Source organism: Cavia porcellus, unplaced genomic scaffold (genome assembly GCF_034190915.1).
Source record: "Cavia porcellus strain 051 isolate PalLab524CR breed Dunkin Hartley unplaced genomic scaffold, mCavPor4.1 scaffold_21, whole genome shotgun sequence".
Lineage (NCBI taxonomy): Eukaryota > Metazoa > Chordata > Mammalia > Rodentia > Caviidae > Cavia > Cavia porcellus.
In genome coordinates this window covers 57,976,751-57,997,622 of record NW_026947504.1, presented here as the reverse complement: position 1 = coordinate 57,997,622, position 20,872 = coordinate 57,976,751, and the positions used below count along the sequence as shown (strand labels likewise).

Here is a 20,872-nt window from a genome sequence, read left to right as displayed (position 1 = left end):
GAAAATAAACTACTCACATGCTTCTACAATGGTGGATACATGTCATTATACAAACCCACAGAATGTACATGCTCATGCCTACAGCAATCACAATGTTCTACTGTGCCGTAAACCCAAAACAGACTGCACAGAAAGGCTTTTAAGTCACTTATATCAAGATTCAGAGATACCTGCAAGTAGATGTCCAATTAAAACATATTGCTAACTTCTGTTCTCAAAAGCCCAGATATGAGCATCCAGATTGTGTGTCTTCTATTATAGAAGGGGTGTATGTGTTAGAGCCTCGCCTGCCTTCTGTCACAGCACTCTTGCAGTACTGAGTAATTAATAAAGCATTACAGAATGAAAACCAAAGGTATACATTTCTTAAATTTATTGAAGAATTCTTAGTTGGGAGAGGAAATCACAGGCTTAAACGACTGTAAAAGAACAATTAATTGCAAATTATTACAAAAGTAATTTTCAAAACTTTTTTAAAGCCACTACTAACACAAAAGTTTAGTGCAACCTGAAATTCTTATTTTGGTAAGCAAACATTTAATTACTGAAGAGCAAAAAACTTACTGTTACATGGTGTAAGATCTTTACATAATAACTGAGCACAGCCAAATAAACAGTTATAATTATTCAAAGCTTCTTTTTATATACCTGGTAATTAAACAAGAATGTGGATTACTTTTTAACACTGCACAAGTAACCAAAGGTAGCAAATTCAGCAATATTAAAACCTGGTATTAAAACAGTATTCAAACATTACAACAACAATAACAAATGAGAACTTCTAGAACTACAACTCTAAATGAAAGGAATGTACATGGATGGTAAAATAAAAATAAATTAATTAAAGTGACAAGAGTGACTAACACTGTATTTGCATCTTCAGAGCAAGAATACAGTAAAGGATTAAATGTTCTGCAGGATTTTCTGAAAATGAGAAAAAACGCATCTCGCTTTACAGTACAACTTCTCTAATTCCCACTGATGCTCTAGTTCTCTTGTGCAGTTAACAGGTGGACAGGGTTTTAAATGCAAAGGCTCTTTCCTAAACCTTGAGTATGGATGCATCATTTTTAAAATTCAGTGTAAAGTTTCTTTGAAAAACATAAAATGCAAAGTGATATACTGGTGGGAAACTGATGATACTAACTGTGGAATAATATTAGCTAAGAAATTAAGTAGTTATCGTCAGACAGGACTCTGATGAGCAAAAACTACACTTTGCATTTGGGGAACGTGTAGTAATGTGAGACAGGTAAATGATCTTTCATTTTATACATACCTTACTTAAGCAATTAAATTCTCCTACCAGCAATATAAAACCCTTAAGTAGAATTAAATTACTATGAGTCAATTCACATCAAATATATGAGAGGGTAAGTGCAACGTTTTTTAAATATAAAGGTATCACATTTGTTCACTGAGTTACTCTAAAAGGTTTAATGCCACTAAATCATATTCATTCATTCATCCAAAGGACACCGTCATTTTCTTCCATGATTTATAAATGAATCATTCATTTTTATTAAATGAGGAAGCATTTTCAAAATTTATATTAATAATGCCCAAAATACAAATTAATTTAACCTTGGCTTAGGAAAAGAACATGAAAGAACTGCCCTATTTTAGACTGAAAGAATGTTGTGAAAACCCTTATTAAGAGGTTTCACTCACTTTATTTCTGTGGATCACACAATGATTTCAAACTGGTAAACAAAGAATTCAGCTCACTGCATATCACAATTTTAATAATTTTGAATAAGACATATTTCATTAAGACCAAAATGTACAGAATGGCAATATGATGATGTTACAATATAAATATGTCAAGCAGCTTTGTAGTAAAGCAAGACAGAGCTGCCCGCAACACAGCTGTTTTCAAGACTGAGCAACCAAACAGATCTATAACATCTTTGGAGAAATCAGAGTCTTTAAAGAAAGTTAAATTTAGACTGTACATGATTAAAAGATATCGTTCTAATGTTCTCTCTATACAAGGAAGCTTAACTCACGTTTCTTTTTACATATACCAATATTTAACATTTTTCTCAATGTCCCTGCACTGAATTGATGCACACGTGGAGTTCCACTGTTGTCATCATCACGCATGCTAACACCTCACGACTGGTTTTTCCCTAGGTAGTGGTGAGACAATGGAACTCTGAACCCAGCACGGCTCCGGCAAAATGCAAAGAAAGTAAGAATACGTCAAAAATTTTACCTCAAAATGACTGTATCATTAACATAAATTAACATAAGCATTTCAAACACAGAAACTTTTACAAAATATATCGTCACTTTAAAAGAAATTCGGAACCCAGTTTCGTTGTTGCTCCAATCCATATTTACACTCAAATTACCAAATACAATTTGATAGTTACTTGTAAAAATGTAATCTGACCTTAATCAATTAATTTACAACGAAGAAGAGCAAACATTCCAAGTCCTAACATTTAAACTCCAATCCAGTGCGGCCTCATCTCAAATTCTTAACAACTAAAGGCAGAAACAATCCTCATGATGTATTTCCTTTTGTTTGCCTCAAAAGACACCTGAAGGACTTTTAGGAAACTTTATGTTTGAGGATCATCCTATACCTGTGTCTTAAATTGAGAAAAACCAAAGCCCGCCGTGTAACCTCAAAATATTTAAGTATTTTGATGTATTTCTTAAAAAGCAAATCTGAATCTTTCACTACAAATCATATTTCTCTACCACAACTACTAATTCAAATTGCTGTAATTGTCCTGATTCTGTATTCCCTGACAGATGCTATGTCTTCTACACTTTGTGCAGCTTCCAAAATAATTTTTGGAGGGAAACAACGTAGTAAAAAAAACCAAAGCCTACAGGAAAAACTGATTTATCCCACATTACAAAATGCACTACTGGAAGAATTAATAAGTTGCACATACATACCTACACATGTAAAACCAAGACACAATCTTGGTCCTTCTGTTCAGGTCACCTTGCCTTTTCTGAAGATAACGAGTAGGAAATGTGGAGCCCAGAAAGATCATGCAGAGAACTTCACAAAGTATTGCAGATACATTGTGTTTGGGGAAGAGGGTCACAATTTTTCTAGATTAACTAATTCTTGATAAGCAGGGTTTTATTTTTCTCAAAAATTCTAACAATGAAAAATATTAGGCTCCTATGAATTAACATTACTTTTTAAATTTCATTGTTTTTCAACTTGAATTTTCATTTTTAGGTAAATTCATAATGCTTACTGCATAATCTTACAGACATTTTATTTTAAAGCACCTTTTCAATGTTAACAATGGTTTCTAACTAAGAAAAGAGTAAAATAAAAGAGGAAACAAACCAATGACAAGGTTAAAGTCCTCCTTTACACACATTCAAACATACTCACACACATACACACACACACACACACACACGTACACATTCATGCTATAATGATTGGTAGTATTAGCAAATAATGTCATTTGACAGTAGGCCTGAGAAACTATCACTCATGGTAGTTACAGAAATCTAAAATAATAATATTCCTGCTAAAAAATTAAACAGTTTGGAGGGAACCAAAAATTGTCAGCAGCTGAGCTAATGACAAAACTGATTTTTTAAAACAGGATAAAAAGTCTAAAAATTTGCCAAAAGCAAACCAACCAACCTTAATTTTATTTTTTGGTTACCGATGATGAGTCATGAGTCAGATATCACTTGCAAAGGAGCGGTTATAACTCTACCAGGGGCCACCTCCCTCTCCACCACCGCAGTTTCAAGCAGGACTCTTTGGATGCGAAACAAATGTGGTCAGACAATGTCCCCAGAAACCTTATGGAAAGACCTTCCGACCAACTGACCGACTGACCTTCCTTCCTTTACACATATGTTACACACACTACCTATGTGCACAGAAGAACAGGTAAAGATAATATTTTAACAGGGATTACAAAAGTATGAACTATATACACTTTGTGATGACAGAAAGCACTTAAAAAGCTGTACTTTCCTCCCAAATCACCTAAAATGTTCATATTTACTATTCAAATTTACCCTAAACATATCTTTTTCTTCCCCTTTCAAAACAAATAATAAAATATACTGGTTTGGGGTTTATTCTATGCATTTTCCAAAAGCCAATCAAACAGTGACTTGCATCTCTCCTCGCTGGAAGTTTTTTCCATCACTTCATAGTATTTAAGCACAGTCTGCAGGAGGTCTCCCACTTTCCATCCTTTCTCTTGTAACCGTTTTGAAATCTAAGAAAGAAAAATGTATCAAACATTAACAGAAAACAAATTTCTAACAATTTTTTATCATTAAATAAAACTCAGAATCCTGTTGTCCACAACTAAATATTCTTTCCCAGGTACAACAATGTCTTCTCCCCTAAACCACCATCCCTTTACCCAAATGAACCATTTTCCCTTCCTGCCTTTATAAACACATCTCCTCCACAGAATGACACTTTGTGACTGTTGGTGACTGCTCCACAGACCTCATCCATCGGCAGTCTAGTGGGAGCACAGAGGCTAAATTACTACAGGAAATTCTTCACCTAATTAAATAATCTGCCACACCCTCAATCAGGAACATGAAATAATGAAGACAACATCAAGCTTAATAAAAGGATGTGGCTGTGCCATGTTGAAACTTAGGGCACTGGGAAACCAAGCAACCAGCTGCCCCCCTGCTAAGCGGTAGTGAGCCTCCCAGCATTCGGGCTGAGAATCAAACACCCGCCGTTAGCAAATGGGAACCAGAGATCTGAGCATCTCTTGGGAGGTTGACCATATGCAATATAGCAAATAAGGGGGATTTGCTTCTACCATCTCTTTGAAGGCAAATATTTTTACAACTGTTTTGCTTTATTCTGGTTAATGGTATTGCTCTATTCAATACTCTGTTTTGATGATTTCTATAATGTTCTGTATTTAGTTTTATTTTGCTATACATGACTGAAAGAACAACTATTGTGAAAATAACGAGATATACTATGGCACCTATTACTGTCATCCCAGTAACCTGCTGTGAAGTTCTGTGCCAATTTCACTACACTGTCTAAATTAGCTTTGTTCCATCTTGTTCTGTTGTATTTTACTACCTTCAAAATAATAAAAAAAATTTTTTTTAAAATAAAAGAATGTGGACTTTCCTCCCACAATATACAGTGTGAGGTTTTTTTCTGGAATAAACTCTCTAGCCTTGATGGAAACTTGGCTTTCTAAGTTAAGAAATTTTAATGTTTCAACAAAAAACAACTAAAAAAGTAAATAAATACTGGGTTTAAATAAATTCTACCACAGCCAATTGGCCATGATTTCACTTACTTTCTTAGTTCTGTAAAAGTTGTTCAATTTTGAAAGAACTGTAAAGCTAAATTCTGAAAAACTATCTTAATTTTCAGTATTATAAATATTAATATTTTTAAAAACAGCTTTATTGGGATACGATGCACATGCAATGACTTTTCGTATTCTATCCAAGTTGAATGCACCTAACATCACAATTGATATCAGAATACATTCCCTTATCACACCGAAGAAAAGTCCTACCCAATCAGCAATCAAACTCCTCGATTCTAGGCAACTTTTTGGTGTCTGTAGATTTGTCGATTTTGATCAGCTCACATAGATGGACTCATATGTGTGATCTTTTATGATCTTCTTTTGCTTAGCTAATTATTTTAAGCTGGGTTAGGACGTGTTAGTACAGTGGTACCTTGGTTCATGAACTTAATTTTTTCCACAGTTCTGGTCATGTATTGATTTGGATGAGAACTGAACTAACTTCACTGGTTAGGTTCTATGCTGACCTTATGAATAAATCTGATTTGGTTCTCATCCAATTTGGTTTGTGACTAGAACTGTGAAAAGAAGTAAGTTTATGAACCCCGGTACTACTATACTTCCTTATCTGTATTGACAAAGCTCCACTGCACGGATATATGACATTTTACTCACTCATCAGCTGATGACATGTGGGGTGCTCCCACTGTTTACCTATTAGGAATGATGCTGCCATCAACATTTGTGAGCCAGCTTTTGTGTGGACACACCTTCCTTTCTCTCGAATGCATCAAGCATTGGAAATGCTAGATATCATACTAGTTTTTGAAGAACTGTCAGCTTGTTTTCCAAAGTCGCTGCATCCATTCAGGCTTACCGGCAACAGAACAAATTCAGTTTCTCCACATCCTTGCTAACACTTACCACCTTTCAGATTAAAGTTATCCTAGTGGGTGTGAAACTCAGTAGTTTTGATTTATATATGGCTAATGATGTTGAACACCTTTTCACGTACTTATTTGCTATCTGTTTTCTTTGGAAGAGCCATAACAATGATTCAGATTCTCTGCCCATTTTTTAATCAGATTTTTTACATTTTTATTGTTAAATTGTAGGAGCTCTTTATATATACTATGTGTAAGATCCTTACCAGATAAACAATTTGCATTTCCATCTGCTCTGTAGGTTACCTTTTCACTTTTTTGATAGTATCCTTTGGAATACCAAAGTCCTTAATTTTTATATATTTTTGTCTTTTTTCATTTATGTAGGTATACTTTTGTATTTTCTGGTTTCTATACAATTATCTCTCATCTATTTATGATTATGGTAATAATGCTTATTTATTTTATTTAACAATGAAACTACCAAAATTAATAGTATATTATCCAGAAAGACAAAAAAAAAGTTATTTCTATTATCTTCATTATCACTAAAAATATACCGTACTGCACATTAGCTGTTCATAGCTTCCAAGCAGTCCTGTGGGGTTCTAACCAGGCATGGGCAACAAATATCATTATTTAAAATAAACAGTAAACGTAAGAAGGCATTGTCATCCACATTTAAGCATCCCATTTCACTCAATAATCAGGCAAAGACCCAGGCTGCATGACATGGTGACAACTATTATTTAACTCACAGCTCCACAAAAAGCCTTCTTGCAGGCCTCAGTTTACCTGAAAGTGACTCTGGAAAATGTTTGGCTCCCAAAGGTCAGTTCTAACAATTCCCCTACTCATTCTTGCCTTTTGAGAATTCATTTCCTGAGCATCCCTTTCTGTCTTATTTTCTCCTTTTACTTCAAATCAAAATTTATGTAAATTAAAAAACGTAATTTATGTAAAATGAAATAACTAATTTATGTAAACTAAAAATTTAAATTAAAATGACCAAAAAATTTCAATTATACAATCTCATATGTACTCCTTTCAACATCTTCATAAATTCTGAACCAGAAAATGAGAGTAACTTGAATTTATTTTCACTATTGAACAATATGTATTTGTTTATTCATTGGACTACTTTATACCCTATGATAAAAGTAAAGTTTTCATAAGGACAAAAAAAGAGGACAAAAACTCTTAAGACAGTAAACTTACTAGACTAACAAAGTATTTGGACCACACTAAATGCTCAGTAAAAGTATCTTCTACTTTCATTGGCTTTTGATTATGCCAACTTCTCATATGCATGGAGCTAATATTAAAGACCCATATTAATTATTAAGTACAATTATGAATCAACTAGAGAATAACTTGATCTTTTCATAAGAACGATAAAATATTTATTAATGAAATCTAGGTATATGCCAACCATTACACATTTTCATTTTTATAGTATTAAATTGGATCTTCACAAATCCTATAAATTCTATGCTCATATTTCAATAGTGCAACTAAAGAAACTAAGACTTTGACTGGTCAACTTGCCCACGATTTTACTGCTGGGGGGTGGCAGAGCTGGCATCTGAACCCAAACTGTTGGACCCACAGACCATTCTGCTTTCAACAGGCATCTTATTAAACCAGCAATCTAACAAGAATATTACATACTGTTAAATATACCCTCATAACCACTCCATCAGGCGGGTACTTACTAATATAAATTCCTTCTTTGCAGAATCATGAAAATAAAGTTCTGTAACTTCAGCTTCAGAAGCAATGAGCCACTGAAGAATAATCCTTAACTGGGGATCTACTGTACATGGCTCCAAGTCAATATTCGTAATCAGCAAAGTCTTTTCATCTCCCTCCAAATCTAATAAATGTAAACAACATGAAATAAAATTTAATTCAATTCTTAATACTGATTTCCAAGTACATATATATAGTTTTTCCATGTCATAAATTCCAACAAATTTTTTGACATATCATAACATCAACTAAAACATTCCTTCAAAAGAGAAAAAAAATGCTCAAACAAGGATTAACTTGGATCACTTGTACAAATGTAAAATAGTATTTTAATGTACTGAATTCAAATACTACTAATGCCATAATTTGGGTCAAATTAGGACCCACAAGGAAAAGGAAAGAATATAAAACTATCATTGAAATCAAAATAAAAATTAAATACACGAATATATATTCAAATAAAGCAAAGAAGTAAACAATTATATAACATATATTATACAATTGTTTGTATAATATTGTTTTAGGCTTTTTTATATAAAAAAATTCCTTTAACCTTCACAAGTATTCTATGAGCTATGAAGCACACCAAGAGTCTTACAGTGGGATTTGACTAAGACAAGCTATGAACACAGTATATAGCTCTGTGCTCTTCTCATTCTTCAAGTAAAACAGGAAAAATACATAACTACTTGTATCTCAAAAGCCAGACCAGGGAATTCTCTAGTATGACTCTAATATAAAAAGGATGCTGTTCTCAAGTTTATTTTATAATTAACAACAATTCATTTTCAACATAAAGAAGGATGTATTCTTGATGACTGCAAAACTAATGACCTAGAGGCCAATATTACATATTTAACATTCCTTCTGAGAGTGTTAAATACTGGGCAATACTGATTGCTGGGCCTGGAACTCTCCATACCCTACAATAAAGGGCACACTGGCAGACTTCATGCCAGTCAATACTCACTAGTAATGGAAATGTTGGTGATGGATATCCCTGGTTTTTTGCTAAATACTCTAAATCACTACTAATCATTCTGTGCTGGTCCTTAATGTTTAACTTTAAAAAACTGGTCTATGTTAGTGTCTAGAACTAAATTTATTGCTCTTTCCTTTCTTTTCTCCAGTAACTCAATCAAAAGCAGATCAAGTACACTATGGTATAAGACAAGGTCTTAGTCATTTTATAAATCTTACAAAGTTCATGTGGTTGGAAGTCACCTAGCACTTCTCTGTATTGCTGGGCTTTCCTAGTTGGGGTTGCTGATTGATGGTCTGAGAAAATTTCCAATAGCTCTCTTTATTTTAATTTTTTTCAAAATAGCTCTCTTTAGAGAGGAGACTGACCAACGGTAAAAAAGACTTCTACGATCTTTAGTTATTCTATAAATCCAAGCCAATCTGTCTTTTAAATTAAATATGAAAATTGACTATTATTTTCTACATGAGAGATGCCTATAATCTCAAAAGTTGAGTAATGTCATACATGCATATCATTAATCTCCTGATTCCTACCTACTCAGAAAAGAAATTCTGAACAGCCTGCTTAATGTCAAAATGAAATTTTGTAAATGAATTTCTTATTTGTATTAACTTGCATCTTCTTTTCTCTTAATCATTCCTCAGTAAAGTAAGTTAAAGTAACAATTATTAGTTCATTAGAGAAACACTTATCACATGCACTGGTACCACGGTAGTATCTGGGATAGCTTCGCTCACAGACATGAAATGGGAAAAAGTATACAATTTTTAAACAAAGTCAACACTCTTAGTGGAAATTAGAAAAAAGACACCCAGAAAGTAAGCATTACCTAGCTTATCACTAATTCTAAAACTGCTGCTCTAACCTGACTCTATTTGATAAGAAAAATAGCCCTGGTAGATTTATACACAATGTTTACTTACAAAGACGTAAGACACAAGAACATTTTATCTTAAGTTAAATATTGCAGTTTAAAATTGATACATGACTTCCCTAAATAAGGAAGTACAAACGGTTAATAAACTGAGGTGTCATAAAGCATTTTTCAAGAAATTCTCCTCAGTATTTTCTCAGCTTGCCTACTTCTGAAAAACAACCCAAAACTTCATTGCTTCTGAATCAAGTATCTTGAACAGTGTAAATATTTTTTTTTAATTTACATGTGTTACTCTACAGATGTTACTAGCATTTTTATAATTAAGGAAAAACTCAACCAGTATCTGAATATAATTACAACTCAGCTTCAATGTGAAAAGTTTCTGGACTCATTAGATATTCTAATATATGAACTAAGGATTACAAACCATGGTCTAAAACTGAACAATGATACCTAGTGGTGACCTATTTAGAACTATGTTCATTAAAGGAAATTTTGAATATTTTCTTCAAATAAGTACATGCATGACTCTTGGCTGGAGTTGGAGGAGGGAAGACTGTGGAAGGATTTTAAAAACCCTTTTCATTTTCACTTACTGATTTGTGCAGTGTGATAATATGAAAAACTAACTTTAAAAGTTACCAGATTGGAAGGAAAATATTATGAGAGTAACATGCTGTAATTATAATAAATTATATCTTATAACATAAGGATATATTTTATATTTTTAAAATATGATTATAAAAGAAGTAAACATTTCTCAAATAACTGAATAATTCTTTTAAAATATTTTAGTCTTAGCCAGGCATGGTGGCACATGCCTGTAATCCCAGGTTGGGAGGCTAAGGCAGGAGGATAACTGTAGACCAGCCTGGGCTACAAAGTGAATTCAAGGCCAGCCTGAACTGCACAGTGAGACCTTGTCTCAAAAAAGACAAATAAATTAATAAATAATAAAATAAAAAAATGTCTTAGTCCTTACACTAATGAGCACCTCAATAGTACGGCAATTAACACAAACTGCTCAACAAAGGGTGTAAAACTGGCCCAAAATACAGTAGGAATACCCTGATTTGCGATGTCTTACACTACAAACCTGACAAAACGTACAAATAGAAACCATAAAGATTATTCCCGAGACCCTTACAGTAACAACAAACCCTCGGAAAACAAATTGTCACTTACGTCCCACATCGTCCTCATGCTCTTCATCTTTATCATCCGATTCATCACTTTTTGAAGAAAATAGAAGTAGTTTTTAAAAAACAAAAGAGCTCAATTAATAATGTATTAAAACTCCTTTAAAATGTAGTTAAGAAATGAATGTTACAATGTGACATGACATTAAGACAGGGGAGAAATGACAGTAAGAAGGAAGCTTTGCTTCTCACATCATTTCATGTTAAAAGCTGCATTGCAAATGATGGCGAGCTACCAGTCACCAGGAAGTCCTGCCTCACTGTGTTCACAGCCAAGGGATTTCTTATACAATTCAATTTCAAATAATTTAAGGCTGAACTGTTGTAATTTGACTTCAGATAATAAAACATTTGAGTATCAAAGAACGTAATGGATAATGAAACATTAATGCTTCTGAAGATGCCACTTCTTTTTAAACACAGTTGAAAATACTTTTCTATACTTTCTTATATATAAAACAAAGCTGCACACAAAAACAAAATAAAATAAAAAACAACAGAAATCCTGTAGGAAGCAAGCTCTTTTAATGAAATAATAATTGGAAGAATGAAAATAGCAAGCAGAGCAACCCATGCATAACAGTCAATTAGATGTCAGTCAGACCTTAGCATAGTTGAATTTTTCCATTAGATGTAAATTTAACAAGCAGAATCATGTCAAAATACAGAAGAAAAGCAGGTTGATGCATACTGGCACTGTAACCCACATTCTCTTAGGATATGACATCATGCATTAGTGGTGAAAGACTCATCAGCTTTTAACCTTCCAGGCTGGACCAACCTGTCTGATGCTGGAAAGGATAAATTGTCCTCATACAAATCTCCTTCTAAACCAAGACTGCTCCAGCTACTGCTGTTACCACTACTGCTGGAGGAAAAAAAGAACAGAGCTGAACTAGAAAATGATTAGCAAAACCACCTTCGTTTTCCTGGGACCAGCTTCTGTCCTGGGTTACTGCAAATTCTGAAGCTGCCATAATGGGGCATCCAGGGAGGGGATGAGACCATCACTGAAGCTCTTTAAAGAGCACTTGCTTTGCACAGAGGCTGGGGAATTTCTTCCTCTCTCAATACATTATGAAAATTATTCTAAAGTAACATTTACTTTGAGTATTAAGAAAACTGATTTTTAGGACACAATAAATTTATGATGAAATTAACAACTTATGGCAAATTTTAGGATATAATTTGTAGAAAGGTTTCATTTTGAATCAAATTTAAAAAGGAAAATATACTTTAAGACGCTCCCAAGTTTTTAAGTAGTGCGAAACAGGGATAGGATCGGGTGAGCAGTATGGAGGAAATCCAGTGGGTATACTGAACACAGACTCAAGTTTTGCTTTTGATTTTTAAAATATTCTTATTATGCCAACTACCTTTATTTCATAGATTATGGATGACTTGGTAGGTAGAAAATAGCAGTCACTCTCTTCAGAATAGAGCTGAAATAACCAAGGCTTGTCAGTGAGTCACTAAAGTCACACATATAACTTCTCACATCACCTCACCAAAGGGAGAGAAAGCAACCACACTGTACAACTACAGCAAAGCAACTACTTTAAAAAAGCAACCCTGTTCACAAACGAATACGATTTTTCAGAGTAAAACTTTTAACATGCAATTTTTAAAGATTCTAATCATTCTTAATTATTAAAATAATTAGTAAGCCATTAGTTTGCAGTGATAAGCAGCTATATTTCCCAGTGTCAGGCGAGGTAACTATAAAAACTAATATTTATACAAACTAAAATTTTGGTTCCAAAACATGAATTAGAATTATTTCATGTATACCAGTAAGTGTTGACAGGTTACCAAAACAAAAGATGACTAAAATTCTAAATAGTTTCCAAGAAATCTCAAATAATTCACATTCCGTATTGACTGTAACACTATTAAACTGCCAAAACCAATAATGTAATAGAGAATAAAATATAAAATTGAAGTTTTTTTCAATGTAAGTTCAACCAAATATAGCTAAATTACAAAACCATTAAAACAACCAGAGTTTTAATGTAGTGTGGTCAGACAAACCAAAAATGAGAAAATACAGAAATACAGAATGATAAGACAGCTATCAGCCAAAGAGAAATAGGAAAATGATAATCTCAAAAATAACTGTAGTTATTTTATTAATAAACTAGTTATCTAAACAAAAATCACAAAGTTGAAATCTTACCTATGTCCTAATAGTGAGTCCTGCATTAATAACAGAAATCCATCACCTAATTATTAGTTGAATCACAAAAAGAACAGCTAAACAACATAAAGACTAAAATTTTGAATTCCCTAACCTCATTCCCTCTTCCTTTATGCACCTAAAAATGGGTCAGATTTAAAGATTAAAGTTATTTATAAAATACGACTTCTAACTAGAGTGACCATGTAATTTTTCATATAACTTGGGTACTTTTCAAATTGAAAAGGAGTCACAACTAATAATTACACCAGAATACCATAAGTAAATTAGCACTATCCTGAATAAACTGAAACATATGATCACCCTATATTAACTGAATTTCTTTAAAAATCTTAATTTCTTGACTAATAAACTTCCTACTTCATCTTGAAACACTGTTCTGCTTCCATCATTTTATGCTTTTCATATTCTCCGTGTCTAGAATAGGAATACCTGTATCTTGAAATTAGTGGTGGTCAAATACTAAAATTGTTTATGTTGGCTGTCAGCCATATGAAGATTACTATCAACCCTGACACAGCTCATAAGAATTATCTCAAGAGTTCTACAAGTCTGGCCCCATCTCTTTAGAGATTCATAAACCATTTGAAATATTTTTAACATATTAACATTCACAGGCCATTATCTTTCTGATCAAATAATTATATAGTACTGTGAAAATCTGAAATCATTTTTAAAAATTGTCATCTACTTAAATTCCTTAGAGTGAAAGTGCAAGGTATTATCTCTCATCTCGATCCCTTTACCAGAAAGGAACAGTACTTACAGCAAATGTCACCAAAAGATCTAATATTTAAAACAATCTATCTTAATTGTGCCCTCCAAAGCACCTACACTAAAATTACGAAAGCATCTTCAAGGCCTTCCACTGACTTACTGAATCGACCTCTGGATGTGAGGTCCAGGGAACCATATGTTCAGCAACTGTCCTGCCAACTTAGGATAGACCTATCTTGTTCTTTGTGCTTGAACCTTAACCCACATAGCAATGGTAGTTCCCCTATTTTTCTGACAAGAAGCCATCAAGCCAGCTTTACAACCTAAAGGCATTTATTCATATTAAGTGTAATCATTTTAGTCTCAGCCTGCCTTGATCTTGGTTTTGTTAACAGGATTATTTTTCAGCTTTGTTTTTAAGTTATTCACAGATAAATAGTTTTTAATACTGTTTAAAAATGCTTCTTTTTTCTTTTTAAATAAAAATAATAAATCTCCCTTTAAAAAAAAAAATGCTGAGAAGAGAATGAAAGACAGAGTCTGATACATTATTCTATTATTCTTACTAAATAAGTTAGACCTCTGGAGGGTGCTCAACTGACTACAAGTCCTTTTAGGACCGCTGGCTTCTACCACAGTTCTCCTGTTCTATACCAGGATTTCCTACGCAACAATGTCACCTCTCACTGAAACCCCAGAAGCTTACGTTTCTCAAAGATGAGAGAAAGAAAAATTACATATTAATACTGTATTCTAGATGAAATTATGGAAAAGGACCAAAACAAATTGTAATCTGTGACATGGCCCCATTTGCTTCTACCACTTTTAAAGACTATTTTTTGAATCTAGATTTTAAGAAATGCTAGCATTTTTCTAAGCATTATAGCAAATTATGACAAAACATGTACTTTATAAAAATATTAATACTGGTTAATCCAAGCATCAAGCAAACATTCTCTAGGTGGAAGGTGGAAGGCAGAAGGTCCTCATCCCCCTTCCAACAGTCTTCTTCTCTCTCCCTGTGACCCAATTCCAAGGGCTCAGTTCAGCGGAAGGCTTATGGGATCTTTTCCATTTACATCTCAAACCTCAAGTATGCTGAGAACTCCTTACCCTCCCTAAAGCGATGGATAATATCTACTACTTTCAATTATCAGCTCAAGTGGATAAAAAATTTTATGGGAATTTATAGGTCAGTCATGAATGTCTTTAGTTTGGGATAATATGAGAAATAAATACTTTGTATAATTAATAAAATATTTCAAAGATATTGTTATGAACAAAGTGAACTAAGAAAGGTTGCATGTGAGGTAAATGTCTTCTGGTATAAAAAAAACCCCATATTTTTATAGTAACTTTGATTTATGTACTTTTAAATCTTTCAAGCACATATAAATGCTCCAGTGTATTTTGTTTCTAACACTAATACAAGGGGCCCTTTCCTTTCCCTCCAAAAAATTGTATTTTAATTATCATCAAGAATCATATGGCTATTTTGATCCCTGTCCTTTTTTCTATCCTCAAATGAAAACAAAAAAAGTCCCCTCTAAAGTTTCTACAAACATGTTCCTGAAAACTTTAGAAAAGGCTTAGAAGATGAAAAAAAAAGTCTATACTATTTCTCAAATCAGTTATTGGTACACCCAAAGAAAATGAGCTCAGTTAACTACTGCATTAAATAAGTGTCCAAGCTAAAAAAAACATTGTATGTAAAATACACTTTGATTTCCAAAATTTAGGATTTTTAAATACAATCAAAGTAAATTTACAGCTCATTTCTGAGGTCTCAAGACCTAAACTACAGAATTAGCTGCAGTTACCTTTCACTGAGGTGGTGAAAACTGCTGCTTTCATCTTGGTGTTCATCCTCAAAACTTAAATTGGACCAGCTGCCAGTGCTGTCCTCACCAATACTGAGATTCATCTGCTGGCTACCAAGCGACTCAGAGGACTGAGCGTCTTCTATTTCCTTTGAACTAAGAAAAAATAAATAAAAATAAATCATACTGGAAGCATCACAGATTCTGAATTATTTGACTACAGAGTTGATAAAGATGACAAAACAAAAGTTGTATTCATAGGTCAGTGGTCTCTCAAACCCTTTATTGTATCTGCTAATACTGAGACCATATTAATTTCAAAGCTAGCAGAGGTACCCAACAGTCTACTATAGATCCATCCCTACTGCATCATTTATTAAATTGTGTTTAAAACAGTTCACAATTTCAACTGAGATATTTTAAGGAAATACTGTTCAAAGCTTAATCATCTGCTTCGTAAAACAATACTCGTATCTGTAGGAAAGGAGCTCTTTCTGGCTTTAAGAATGAAAATTCTAGCTGTGTCAATCAGGACTGTACTGAAAATTAACCAAATCTCTTCAGGATTCTGAGCATTAATCACAACTCTTTTTCACTCTTTCTCTAATGAATAGACACTTATATATTTGTTCCTTTATTACAGAAAAGTATATTCATTGCTCATCTACTGTAAGTGCCCTTTTTACACATTATTTTCAACAAAGTAATTAAGTAATGTTTTTAAGATGTAAATCTTCTGATCAAAATCTTCCAATGGCTTCTCACTGATTAGAATTAGAGCCCAAGGGCCAGGGATTTAGCTCAGTGGCTCAAGCGCTTGCCTAGTAAGCACAAGGTTGTGAGTTCTATCCCTGACACCAAAAAAAAAAAAAATTAGAGCCCAAGTTCTTAAAACACACTGGCTGGTCCTGATTCAGTGGCTACTACTTTATCACCTACCATTTTCCCAGGTTGGCTCCACTTCAGCAGTACAGACCTCTCTGTTGTTCGGCCAATACGTAGTCCTCCGCCTTCACCTGGAATCTGTATCCCTCTGATCCCTACATGGCCACCTTTGGCTCTTGGCTCAAACATTACTTTGCCAGCATTGCCTCCACTGCTACCTATTCAAACCTACAAACCGTGGCCACACTCAACCGCATTAGCATTCTCCAAGTCCCTTGTGTTTTCCAAGGCACTTGGCATTAAGGGACAGAAAATCCACTTTACTTATCTAGTGTCTGTCTTACTTCACCCTAACACAAGCTCCAAGAGAACATAGCTTTTTGCTTGTTTTCTATTCATCTACATCCCCAGTATCTAGAAGAGTCCAAGAGGCTGCCGTTCTTTTATAGGCATTTCTCATTTTATATTTAAGATATCCCAACATGAACTGTGTAAGGCAGTTTGAGGATGGGCATTAAACGTAAGTGCTGAACAATACTTTCTTCTTTTTGAACACTTTTCCTCTTATATGCCACACTATAAAGAAAATGACCAACAGGATGAGGTCCAGAGCAGACTACTAGGTGATTTTGGAAGGAACAGCTTAAGAATATAGCCTACCTCCCATGGTGACAAAACTATAGCATGCATGTCATAATGTTTTTCTTTTAAAACAAAAGATATTTTCTAATAAAACCTCAGTTTTCAGGTCTAATTGCAGTACTGGCATTTTGCAATAAATAAGTTGGTTTTGGGTTAGAGTTTGAGCACTCGTCCATAGGTTTGCCATAACTGTCCTAGACAGTTTGTTCTTCTTAAAAAACACCGTCATATAGTTTTCGATCTGACATTCAGTTACAAACCCAGTGAATACTACAACTTTGCGATGTATTTATGGTTAGCTTCATAAACCAACTTTTATGAGAAAAGGGACATTAGTGAAATAATCCAAACATCTCATAGAATAATCCATTTGACCAAATCTCTCTTCTTCTGAAAGACAATTTTTATTTCAGAAACTGAAAGTGTGAAACAGTAAACTATATATACCAAACTCAACTCTTACTTGATATGTCTACTTTACTGGATTAAAAAACACTTAGCAGATTAGTAAAGCACACTTTTGGGTGTACTGGAACACATGGAGGCATGACCTTGGGTACTAAATATGGACCCTGGGTCTTTCCTCTCCGACACTGTTTCCCTGCACTGCTTCCTGGCCTCCGTGAACTGAGCAGCTTTGTTCTGCCATGACCTGCCATGACTTTTTTGCCTTGGAGCCAGTGAACTATGGACTGACTCTTCTGAGACGGTGAGCCAAACTCAACCTTTTTTGCTTCAAATTGAAGATGTTGGTATTGTATCCAGTAACAGGAAAAAGTTTTCCAGCTAGAGAAACCTGGTAACAGAGAACTGGTGTCACTGTGATAACCGTGCCTCAACATAGCGAACTAGTTTCCTGGAGGAGTCTGGAAAGGTTTGGAGATGTGGGCAAGGGAAGCCTTAGAATGCAGTAAGCAGAGCCTGATGGGTAATTCTGGGCAGAACTCAGAAGATCAGAATACTGGTAAAAATGCACAGAGGAAAAGCCAGGCTCAGGAGGTTTCAGCTGGGAACAAGGCTTCCACTGGAATTTGGACTAGAGGACATGTATGTTACACTTATGCAGAAAATTTGTCTACATTTTTCCCATGTCCTGAGACTTTGCAAGAGAAGAAATTAAGGATGTGACTAATCTGGTAGAGAAAATGTCCAAGACAGCCCAACAGTCAAGCTGTAGCACAATACTGCTGGCTACTTTTAGCCAGGTTATAATGTGAATCAGGGGCAAAAATCAGAGCAGAAAAATTGGAAAAAATTTAATTTATGCCCAGACAAGTCTGTAAAACTTGGGCCAAAGGTGTGACTGCTAAAAAGATCGGCACCATTTAAAAGAAACCAAGTACTTTGTACCAGGAATAAGAAAGATGCTGCTTAAGGGCATCTCAGTGATCAACAAGCTCTTACCTACTGCCCACTCAAGGGAATTAAAAAGTCAGTATTTTATCAGAACAAAGTCCCTGGACATCTGCTTAAAATTGGCCTATGTTCAACCACCGAGACACTCAAAGGCAGCTGCACCCATGGTGTAAGGGGTCCTGGCTATTGCTTCTGCTGACTGCAGACCTTGGTGTTGTTCATATAATGCTGGTGTTACTGGTATGCAAAATGCAAGAGCTATCGGATCAGAGGCTTCCATCCATATTTCAAAGGAAATCTTAAAAGCCCAGCCAAGGAGACCTACAGGTCAATAGATGAAGCCATGGAAGTAAAGATAAAGGCATAGTGGAGAACAGCGGAGTTTGGAGACTCAAGAGACATAGAATGTTTGCCAAGGAAAGTTTCCAACAAGAAAGAAGCCATCCCACGAGAGAGGGCAGATGAGCTGCAACCAGCTGTAAGGTTCAAGATCACTCAAGCCCAAGAACCCATATCACCTTCTTCTGTCCCCGATGCTAGACATGGAGCTATGGGGCTTAATGTTTGCCTTGCTGGATTTCAGCCTTGTTTTAATGTGATTTTTTTTTAATCCCCTTATTCCTGTTTTGGGACAGGGATATTTAAAAACTTGCCACTATATCCTGAGATTATGTAACTTGCTTTGATTTTTACAGAGTTTTGCAATTAAGAGTTTGCCTTGAGGGCTGGGGATTTAGCTCAGCAGCATAAGCGCCTGCCTTGCAAGCAGGCAGTCGTGAGTTCGATCCCCGGCACCGACAAAAAAGAAAAAGACAAAAAAAAAAAAAAACAGACATTATGGGGGCTGGGGGTTTAGCTCAGCGGCATAAGCGCCTGCCTTGCAAGCAGGCAGTCATGAGTTTGATCCCTGGTACCGATAAAAAAGAAAAAGACAAAAAAAAGAGTTTGCCTTGAGGTTCAGAGGAGGGTTGGAATTTTGAAAAATGCTGAAACTGTTGAGACTTTGAAGAACAGATTATTCTGTTTCTAGTTCTACACGGGACAGCCGTACAGTGTTAAGCAAAATTAGGAACTTACTATTGTCTTCGTTCAAAGAGTAAGTATGGCTTGAGAGTTACTTGGGTGTGAAGTTGACAAGGGATGGGTTTGTATCGTCAATCCTTCTACGTCTACTTCATTGGATTAAGAAACGCTTAGCACATCCGTAAGGCATACTTCTGGGTGTCTGAGTGGGTCATAAAGGCATGGCATGGTTCTACATGGTGGTACTCAATTCACAAACTCTTGTTTATGAATAATTTGGTTCAAAAACAGAAGATTTGGCAAAATTTTGTCTTTACTACCAAACTCTGCATCAGGTAACAAACACACCTGTGACTATTTTTTCCACACACATAAATATGACCTCTGTTCCAAAATCATAGAACAAATTAAGTTCATGAACCCAGGACCCACTATATATGGCCCCTGACTCATGCCTCTCAGGCACTGTGCCTCTGTTCTGCTTCTTGGCTGCCAAGAATGAGCAAGTCTGTTCCACCAAGGCTTTATATTACAATATTTCTACCTCAGAACTAGATGACCATGAACTAAACTTTCTGAGACTGAGAGCCAAATTAAGCCTGTCTTCCTTTAAGTTGTGCAAGTCAGGTATTGCATCTAGCAATAGGAAAGCTGACCAATATAAGCACTTACAACACTAAACACAATTATTAAAAAAGAGAAGTCAAATGTGGTGGCACATGTCTGTAATTCTGCTGAATTAGGAGGCTGAGGCAAAAGGATCATGAATTTGGGACCAGTACAGGCAATTTAATGAGACTCTTTCTCAAAACAAAATATGGGCAGAAATATAGCTCAGTGGTAGAGTGCTTGCCTAGCACACAAGGCCCTGATGTCTATCGCTAACACTGCAGGGGAAAAAAGAAGATAAAAGAAATAGCAAAAGAATTACAAGAATTACCAGTCTGGAAAAAAGCTGACTTGCCACAAGAACTCGAATGGTAACTATCTTTTACCAAGCAACTCTAACAAGGAAAAATGATATACTGAAGAATAAATAAAAAAGTATTGGCTACATTTGTTGATCCCTGGGAGCCACATCTTACAAATCTCAGACAGTTTTCCTCCCATGATGTTGGGGAAAGGGCTGGGAGTAAAAGAACCTGAGGCTACCACACGAAGGTTGTTTCAGTATTTTTTTTTTAGTGGGCCTAGCTTACTACCATTGATTCATTTTCAATAATTACCACATATTGTATCGTAAGTAGTTGTGAACAAAAAAAAGTAAACTGTAGGTCTAT

The 20,872-nt window shown here is 34.9% G+C and overlaps 1 protein-coding gene across 3 annotated transcripts in view; it reads right to left on the bottom strand.

Moving 5' to 3' along the window:
• Nucleotides 1-358: 358 nt before the first annotated feature.
• Nucleotides 359-20,872, bottom strand: part of Akap11 (A-kinase anchoring protein 11) — a 49,916-nt gene continuing 29,402 nt past the window's right edge. The window contains exons 8-12 of one of the 3 annotated variants that reach the window (XM_005007060.4): nt 15,687-15,842; nt 11,734-11,820; nt 10,939-10,985; nt 7,855-8,015; nt 359-4,226 (exon numbers count right to left, since the gene is read on the bottom strand). In XM_005007060.4, the coding sequence (XP_005007117.1) occupies nt 4,086-4,226; nt 7,855-8,015; nt 10,939-10,985; nt 11,734-11,820; nt 15,687-15,842 (592 nt within the window). In that variant the 3' untranslated portion in view covers nt 359-4,085. The remainder of the gene's footprint in view (nt 4,227-7,854; nt 8,016-10,938; nt 10,986-11,733; nt 11,821-15,686; nt 15,843-20,872) is intronic. The other 2 variants (XM_003477462.5, XM_013141035.3) reach the window with 2 other exon arrangements.